The 9,656-nt window shown below is 56.1% G+C and overlaps 1 protein-coding gene across 1 annotated transcript; it reads left to right on the top strand.

Moving 5' to 3' along the window:
* The first annotated feature begins 372 nt into the window (after nt 1–372).
* On the top strand, nt 373–1,749 carry LOC140398919 (syncollin-like). The gene has a single exon (XM_072487907.1). It carries the CDS (start codon nt 388–390, stop codon nt 793–795), a length of 408 nt encoding a protein of 135 aa, XP_072344008.1. The 5' UTR covers nt 373–387; the 3' UTR covers nt 796–1,749.
* Nucleotides 1,750–9,656: the final 7,907 nt, after the last annotated feature.

The following is a 9,656-nucleotide window of genomic DNA, read 5'->3' as shown; positions in this document are numbered from 1 at the left end:
ATACAGAGTAAAGCTCCCTCTACACTGTCCCCATCAAACACTCCCAGGACAGGTACAGCACGGGGTTAGATACAGAGTAAAGCCCCCTCTACACTGTCCCCGTTGTGGGAGCTGAGCTATGTGGTTGCAGCCGGTCTCCTGACAACCTTGAAACCTGCTTCTTATCACCATCCATGAATCCAGGAGCAGCTGCTGCTTTGAATCAGTTCCCCGGCTGCAGATTGGTGAGTAGTGTGGGCCCTCAGCCAATCGGGTGATCCGCTGCGGCATCAATCACTTGATGATGGTTAAGCCGGCGAGCGGGTGACGGGTGGGAGCGATACGGCTCGGCTATATAAGTAGGATGGTTCCCAAACGCCTCAATCAGCTTCCCCGGCAGCCTGAAGCATGGGAGGATCCCGGGCATTGGTGGCGGCGCTCCTGTCGATGGTGCTGGTGTCGGGCGCCCTGGCCCTGTGCCCGGAGCCCGCCGTACTGCGCGATGTTAACGGGGTGAGGGTCTGCGCCCGCCTCTTCGAGGACAGCGACGTGCTCTACGACCGCTGCTGCGGTGGAGGCTTCGTGGACATCCTGAGTCCGGCTGACGTGCCCTCCATCGAGCGTTTCTGGAACGACCGTGCCTCGTCTCTTGTGGTGGGGCCCCGCTGCGAGCTCACCGTCTGGAACAAGATCAACAAGCGAGGGTACCGCCGTAAGTTCCGCACCGGCATCCAATACCGCCTGGAGGAACTCGGCAAGGGGCTCTTCGGAAACTGGGACAACTCCATCACCTCGTACTACTGCAGTTGCAGCTAAGAGCCAGGGGCAAGACACCCCGCGGCCCCCATTCACCGCTCATTTTGAGCAACATCGCTTCTACCTGACTGGGTGCCATGCAAAGGAGTGGCACGGTTACTTCGATCAACCCGCCTCTCCCCCCTTCCCTCTTCGGCGGCGACCTGTAGCCGCGCCCCCTCCCACCCCCGCATACGCCCTCCCCACCTCCGGCTACGCCTTGGCAGCGCCATCTGTGGCGCCGTGGCAGGGACGCCAACTAGACACCGCCATCGCCTCCCTCTTAGCTTCCTCCTACTTTGAACCTTCGCCCACGGATCCATCCCGCGAAGAGCGATCGTCTGCCCGCCAAACGTTCTGACCTCCCCATCCGGGGGTGGGGGGGGGGCCACTTGCTATCCACAGCAGCACGGGGTGGGGGGGGCTCCCCCTGCTCAGGATACGGTGAGCACAAGGGCCAGTGGAGGATGACGACCACCATCAGTGGCCCTGGCGTCGCCAACTCCCGGCGGTTGAGGAAGATCATGCCAGTCAACCCCCCCCCCCCCCCCGCTCCCCTTCCTCCGCTCACCCCGGGGTTGGGGGGGAATCGGGGTCCGTCAGGCGGAGGTCCCTTTCCCGCCCTGCCTCCCGAGTCTTCAAGGCCGGGTCCCCGTGGGAAGATGCTGCGGGAGGGAGTTTGTGCCCCCCCCCCCTTACCCGCCCAATCATCGAAAGCAAACTGCGAGTCAAGACGGGACTACCCTGCCCCCAGCCGACCGACCACGCCCATCCTGCGATCGAGGATCCCAGAGGCTCGTCAGTGAACCGTTCGAAGAACAACTTCCCCCACCCCCAAATATCCCCCGTTGGTGCGATCGCCCCCCCCCCCCCCCCCCCCCGCGGATGGTCGTTTGAAAGATTCCGACCCCTCTCTCTCACTCTATCTCACTGTACACCTGACAAAGGCTTTGAATAAAATATCCTACTGCTCCAGCTCCTGTGTGTGTTGTGATGGTGTGTTGTCCATTAATGTGGGGATTTCCGAGCTCGGACTGGGTGTTAGTAAATCCATCCCAAACATTCCCCTCCCCCTCCCGTACTTTTTCCAGAGCCCAGGCCTCCCCTCTCGAGCCGGTTACACAGGAACAGGAGGAGGCCCATTCAGCCCCTCTCGAGCCGGTTACACAGGAACAGGAGGAGGCCCCATTCAGCCCCTCTCGAGCCGGTTACACGGGAACAGGAGGAGTCCCATTCAGCCCCTCTCGAGCCGGTTACACAGGAACAGGAGGAGGCCCCATTCAGCCTCTCTCGAGCCGGTTACACAGGAACAGGAGGAGCCCCATTCAGCCCCTCTCGAGCCGGTCACACAGGAACAGGAGGAGGCCCCATTCAGCCCCTCTCGAGCGGTTACACAGGAACAGGAGGAGGCCCCATTCAGCCCCTCTCGAGCCGGTTACACAGGAACAGGAGGAGGCCCCATTCAGCCCCTCTCGAGCCGGTTACACAGGAACAGGAGGAGGCCCATTCAGCCCCTCTCGAGCCGGTTTCACAGGAACAGGAGGAGGCCCATTCAGCCCCTCTCGAGCCGGTTACACAGGAACAGGAGGAGACCCATTCAGCCCCTCTCTCGAGCCTGTTACACAGGAACAGGAGGAGGCCCCATTCAGCCCCTTTCAAACGTGTTCCCCATTCAATGAGATCATCCCTGATCTGTGACCGAACTCCACATCCCCCCACCCCCTTCTCCCAGACTCTCCCCAATCAGTGGAAAATAACTTTTCTCTCTCCACCTGATCTGACCATCTCAAAATCGTCCATTAAATATCCCCCCAAACCTTCTAAATTTCTGGGAGTGCAAACCCCACCTAGTGTTTAATCTCCTCGTCATTTAACCCTTGGAGTTCATGGCTAAATCGCTGGCTTTGAAAGCAGACCAAGGCAGGCCAGCAGCACGGTTCAATTCCCGTACCAGCCTCCCCGAACAGGCGCCGGAATGTGGCGACTAGGGGCTTTTCACAGTAACTTCATTTGAAGCCTACATCGCTTGACAATAAGCGATTTACATTTTTCATTTCAATCTACACTGAGCTCCTCTTTCCATCATCAGGATATTCCTTCCTGAGGTGTGAGGCCCGGAACATTCTACACTGAGCTCCTCTCTCCCCGAGGTCAATATCCCCCTTCCTGAGGTGATAGGCCCGGAACATTCTACACTGAGCTCCTCTCTCTCCGAGACCAATATCTCCCTTCCTGAGGTGTGGGGCCCGGAACATTCTACACTGAGCTCCTCTCTCCGAGTCAATATCTCCCTTCCTGAGGTGATGGGCCCGGAACATTCTACACTGAGCTCCTCTCTATCCCAGGTGAATCTAACTTTTTTTTTTAAATATGTTTTATTGAAATTTTTTTCCCAAACAACAATTTCCCCTCTTACAAAGCAAACGCAACAATAACAATACAGAAATTTTTAACAATACACAAGTAACAAAACCCCTTTATCTTTGACCTAAACTAAACTAAACCCCCTCCCCCCCCACTTCCCCCTGGGTTGCTGCTGCTGGTCATCTGTCTTCCCTCTAACGTTCCCCTAGGTAGTCCCCGGGGCAACTTATACTTTTCCTCCAATGCTCCCAAGCTCGCAAAAGTCCCGTCTATAAATAAATCTCCCACCCTCCTAATTCCCAACTGGTACCAGCTCTGAAATCCTCCATCCATTCTTCCTGGGGCAAACCTATGGTTGTTCCTGATAGGGGACCCCACCAGGGCTCCCCGCACCCCTCTCTGTCGCCTCCACTGTCCCCAGATATTCAATGTTGCCGCCACCACCGGGTTCGTGGTAAACTTTTTAGGTGAGATCGGTAGCGGTGCCGTCACCAGCGCCTCTAAACTCGTCCCTTTACAGGACTTTCTCTCCAGTCTTTTCCACGCCGCTCCCTCACCCTCCATCATCCATTTACGTATCATTGCCACATTGGCGGCCCAATAGTAATCGCCCAAGTTCGGTAGTGCCAATCCTCCTCTGTCCCTACTACGCTGAAGGAACCCCCTCCTTACTCTCGGAACTTTCCCTGCCCACACGAAGCTCGTGATGCTCCTGTCTATTTTATTAAAAAAGGTCTTGGTGATTAGTATAGGGAGACATTGAAATACAAATAAGAACCTCGGGAGGACCATCATCTTAATTGCTTGCACCCTGCCCGCCAGCGATAGAGGCTGCATGTCCCACCTCTTGAAGTCCTCCTCCATTTGTTCTACCAACCGTGTCAGATTAAGTCTGTGCAAGGTTCCCCAGCTCCTAGTGATCTGAATCCCCAGATATCGGAAGTTTCTTTCCACTTTCCTTAGAGGCAAGCCTTCTATCTCTCTACTCTGGTCCCCTGGATGTATCACAAATAATTCACTCTTCCCCATGTTTAGCCTATACCCCGAGAATTCCCCGAACCTCCTCAAAATTCGCATAACCTCTATCATCCCCCCCCCCGCTGGGTCCGACACGTATAACAATAGGTCATCCGCGTATAACGAGACTCGGTGTTCTTCTCCCCCTCTAATCACCCCTCTCCATTTCCTGGAGTCTCAACGCCATGGCCAGAGGTTCAATTGCCAACGCGAACAACAATGGAGACAGCGGGCATCCCTGTCTTGTTCCCCTATATAGTCGGAAATACTCCGATCTATGTCGACCTGTAACTACGCTTGCCGTTGGAGCCCCATAAAGAAGTCTAACCCAGCTAATAAACCCGTTCCCAAACCCAAACCTCCTTAACACTTCCCATAAATACTCCCACTCCACCCTATCAAATGCCTTCTCTGCGTCCATTGCCGCCACTATCTCTGCCTCCCCCTCCACTGGGGGCATCATTATCACCCCTAATAGCCGTCGCACGTTGACATTCAGTTGTCTCCCCTTTACGAACCCTGTCTGGTCTTCGTGCACCACCCCCGGGACACAGTCCTCTATCCTCGATGCCAGTACCTTTGCCAACAATTTGGCGTCCACGTTCAATAATGAAATGGGTCTATAGGACCCGCACTGCAACGGATCTTTATCCCTCTTCAAAATTAACGATATCGTCGCCTCCGACATCGTCGGGGGTAGAGTCCCCCCTTTCCTGGCCTCATTGAACGTCCTCACCATCAACGGGGCCAACAAATCCACATATTTTCTGTAATACTCCACCGGGAACCCGTCTGGTCCTGGGGCCTTCCCTGCTTGCATGCTTCCCAGTCCCTTAATAACCTCGTCCACCCCAATCGGTGCCCCCAGGCCTACCACCCCCCGCTCCTCCACTTTCGGGAACCTCAATTGGTCCAGGAACTGCCGCATCCCCTCCTCTCCCTCTGGGGGTTGAGACCTATACAGTTCCTCATAGAAGGTCTTGAACACCTCATTTATCTTTCCTGCCCTTCGCACCGTGTCTCCCCTTTCGTCTCTAATTCCTCCTATCTCCCTCGCTGCTGCCCTCTTTCGCAATTGATGAGCCAACAGGCGACTAGCCTTTTCCCCATATTCATACCGCCTCCCCTGTGCCTTCCTCCACAGTACCTCCGCCTTTCTGGTGGTCAGAAGGTCAAATTCCGTCTGGAGTCGTCTCCTCTCCCTGTACAATTCCTCCTCCGGGGTCTCTGCAAATTTCCTATCCACCCTTAAAATCTCCCCCAGTAACCTTTCCCTTTCCTTGGCCTCTGTTTGTGAATCTAACTTTTTGAGTGTCATTTTGATTACAGAGTGTTCTTCTCAACCTTTCTCCTATGGAAGGTTTTATTGGTATCTGTTGAGGGTTCTGAGCATGTGCGAGTTTGGGGTGGGCTTTGAGCGAGACCTGTTTTACTGGAGATCCTCTTTATATCGTAATTACAGTTACTCGTGTTCTGCAGAATTACAGTTATTGTTGAACTTCGCTATTTCTTTATACAAAGAAGTTTCTTCTTTTAAACAATGCATACTTTGTGGTCTGAAGTTACCACAATATCCCTTCCTGAGGTGTGGGGCCCGGAACATTCTACACTGAGCTCCTCTCTCCCCGAGGTCAATATATTCCTTCCTGAGGTGTGGGGCCCGGAACATTCTACACTGAGCTCCTCTCTCTCCGAGGCCAATATCTCCCTTCCTGAGGTGTGGGGCCCGGAACATTCTACACTGAGCTCCTCTCTCTCCGAGTCAATATCTCCCTTCCTGAGGTGTGGGGCCCGGAACATTCTACACTGAGCTCCTCTCCCCCAGAGACCAATATCCCCCTTCCTGAGGTGTGGGGCCCGGAACATTCTACACTGAGCTCCTCTCTCCCCGAGGTCAATGTCTCCCTTCCTGAGATGTGGGGCCCGGAACATTCTACACTGAGCTCCTCTCCCCCCGAGGTCAGTATCTCCCTTCCTGAGGTGTAGGGCCCGGAACATTCTACACTGAGCTCCTCTCTCTCCGAGTCAATATCTCCCTTCCTGAGGTGTGGGGCCCGGAACATTCTACACTGAGCTCCTCTCTCTCCGAGGTCAGTACCCCCCTTCCTGAGGTGTGGGGCCCGGAACATTCTACACTGAGCTCCTCTCTCTCCGAGTCAATATCTCCCTTCCTGAGGGGTGGGGCCCGGAACATTCTACACTGAGCTCCTCTCTCTCCGAGTCAATATCTCCCTTCCTGAGGTGTGGGGCCCGGAACATTCTACACTGAGCTCCTCTCCGAGTCAATATCTCCCTTCCTGAGGTGTGGGGCCCGGAACATTCTACACTGAGCTCCTCTCTCTCCGAGGTCAATATCTCCCTTCCTGAGGTGTAGGGCCCGGAACATTCTACACTGAGCTCCTCTCCCCGAGGTCAATATCTCCCTTCCTGAGGTGTGGGGCCCGGAACATTCTACACTGAGCTCCTCTCTCCCCGAGTCAATATCTCCCTTCCTGAGGTGTGGGGCCCGGAACATTCTACACTGAGCTCCTCTCTCTCCGAGGCCAATATCTCCCTTCCTGAGGTGTGGGGCCCGGAACATTCTACACTGAGCTCCTCTCTCTCCGAGTCAATATCTCCCTTCCTGAGGTGTGGGGCCCGGAACATTCTACACTGAGCTCCTCTCTCTCCGAGTCAATATCTCCCTTCCTGAGGTGTGGGGCCCGGAACATTCTACACTGAGCTCCTCTCCCCCCGAGGTCAATATCTACCTTCCTGAGGTGTGGGGCCCGGAACATTCTACACTGAGCTCCTCTCTCCCCGAGACCAATATCTCCCTTCCTGAGGTGTGGGGCCCGGAACATTCTACACTGAGCTCCTCTCTCCCCGAGACCAATATCTCCCTTCCTGAGGTGTGGGGCCCGGAACATTCTACACTGAGCTCCTCTCTCCCCGAGGTCAATATCCCCCTTCCTGAGGTGTGGGGCCCGGAACATTGTACACTGAGCTCCTCTCTCTCCGAGTCAATATCTCCCTTCCTGAGGTGTGGGGCCCGGAACATTCTACACTGAGCTCCTCTCTCTCCGAGTCAATATCTCCCTTCCTGAGGTGTGGGGCCCGGAACATTCTACACTGAGCTCCTCTCTCCCCGAGACCAATATCTCCCTTCCTGAGGTGTGGGGCCCGGAACATTCTACACTGAGCTCCTCTCTCTCCGAGGTCAGTATCACCCTTCCTGAGATGTGGGGCCCGGAACATTCTACACTGAGCTCCTCTCTCTCCGAGTCAATATCTCCCTTCCTGAGGTGTGGGGCCCGGAACATTCTACACTGAGCTCCTCTCTCCCCGAGACCAATATCTCCCTTCCTGAGGTGTGGGGCCCGGAACATTCTACACTGAGCTCCTCTCTCTCCGAGGTCAGTATCACCCTTCCTGAGATGTGGGGCCCGGAACATTCTACACTGAGCTCCTGTTCCTTCCTCCCCCACTCCCCATCCCCACCTGCGTAACCCCCGGAGTTTAATTCCCCGAGTTCCCCATCCAATTTCTTTGGGAATCGTCCATTGTCTCCCCTCACCCCCCACCCCCTCTCTCGCTCCCCAGCCCTTGTACCATCAGCCAATGGGAACATCTTTTTTGGTCCGTCTTACCTCAACGTGTCCTAATCTTGGCCCCCCTCGATCGAAGCTCCCCTCGATCTCCCTTCGCTCCAAGGAGAAACTAACCTGCTTCTCCTCCAGCCGATCTCCCCCTTATCCCTCATGCATTCTGGTGACGCTCCAACAACACGGTTTCACAGTGGTTAGCACAGTTGCTTCACAGCTCCAGGGTCCCGGGTTCGATTCCCGGCTTGGGTCACTGTCTGTGCGGAGTCTGCACGTCCTCCCCGTGTGTGCGTGGGTTTCCTCCGGGTGCTCCGGTTTCCTCCCACAGTCCAAAGATGTGCAGGTTAGGTGGATGGCCATGATAAATTGCCCTTTGTGTCCAAAAAAAAGGTTAGGTGGGGTTACTGGGTTATGGGGATAGGGTGGAAGTGTGGACTTAAATGGGGTGCTCTTTCCAAGAGACTTGGTGGGCAGAATGGCCTCCTTCTGCACTGTAAATTCTATGAACACTCGAGGAACTTCGATACCATCCAGGACAAAACAGCCCCCACTGCTCGAGCGTCACGCCAGCCATCGCCTTCGACACCCACTCCCCCCACCCCCCGACGCACAGCGGCAGCCGTGTGCACCGTCTACAAGATGCACGGCGGCCACTCGCCAAGGCTCCTTCGACAAGCCCAAACCCGCCACCTCTATCCCCATGAAAGATAAGGGCAGCAGACGCCGTGGCAAACACCCACCGCCTGCAAGTTCCCCCTTCGAGCCGCCCCCCCCCCCCGACACACACACCACCCCCCCCCCCCCGACACACACACCACCACGATTTGGAAATATCTCGGCTGTTCCTTCACTGTCGCCGGGTCAGAATCCTGGAACTCCCTAACAGCACTGTGGGTGTACCTACACCACACGTGAACCACATGTGGTCCACGGTGCCGGCTCACCCACCACCTTCTCGAGGGGCAATTAAGGATGGAGAATTAATCCTGGGTCCGGCCAAAGATTCCCACTTCCCGGATATGATTTTAAAAAAATCTCCCTCTGTGCCAGCTCAAGGACGCTCCCACCCTGCCAACCAATCGGGACAGGACCCGATACTCATGTTGTGGAGTTGGTGTGTCGCTGTTCACTCAGGGAGTGCGGGGTTGCTGTGGCAACGGGCAGTCCGGAGAAATTGAGAGTGACAGCGGAGGCCGCCGGGGTCCTCGGGCGGGGGGGGGGGGGGGGATCTGGACCCGGGCGGTGCCCCCACGGTGGCCTGGCCCGCGATCGGGGCCCGCCGATCCGCGGGCGGGCCTGTGCCGTAGGGGGCACTCCATTCCTCCGCGTCGGCTGCTGTGGTCCTCCGCCATGGCCGGCACGGAGAAGATCCCCCCCCCCCCCCCCCTGCGCATGCACTGGGATGATGCCAGCACACGCTGGCGCTCCCGCACATGCGCCAACTCGCGCCGGCCGGCGGAGGCCCTCCTGCGCCGGTTGGCGTGGCGCCAGGCCCCTTCCTCGCCGGCAGGCGCGGGGCAAACCACTCCGGTAGGCCGCCTAGCCCCTGAAGGTGCGGAGGATTCTGCACCTATGGGGCGGCCCAACGCCAGAGTGCTTCATGCCACTCCTCGGCACCGGGACCCCCCGCCCCGCCGGGTAGAGGAGAATCCCGCCCCAGATTTCTGAATTTAATACACAAATAACCTTTTATCATTTGACAGTAGTAACTTACTAAACTAATACTCCTTTCCTAACATCCACTTTCCTACTCGTCCCACTCTACGCACACACACACACACACACGCTGAGGGAAAGGGAAGTGAATAATGTCAAAATAAAAAGGATAAACGATCTCCGATGCATGATAATGATTTTCAGTTCAAGTCTTTCAGGGGTTCAAGGTCTCATTTCGGTACTTCTTCATTTTAGACTTGA

This window comes from Scyliorhinus torazame, chromosome 22 (genome assembly GCF_047496885.1).
Source record: "Scyliorhinus torazame isolate Kashiwa2021f chromosome 22, sScyTor2.1, whole genome shotgun sequence".
Lineage (NCBI taxonomy): Eukaryota > Metazoa > Chordata > Chondrichthyes > Carcharhiniformes > Scyliorhinidae > Scyliorhinus > Scyliorhinus torazame.
The sequence above is the reverse complement of the archived record's forward strand: the minus strand, read 5'-3'. Positions and strand labels throughout refer to the sequence as shown.

What these genes read in the sequence shown, in the direction of transcription:
- LOC140398919 (XM_072487907.1), top strand. Translation starts at nt 388, where the DNA reads ATGGGAGGATCCCGGGCATTGGTGGCGGCGCTCCTGTCGATGGTGCTG.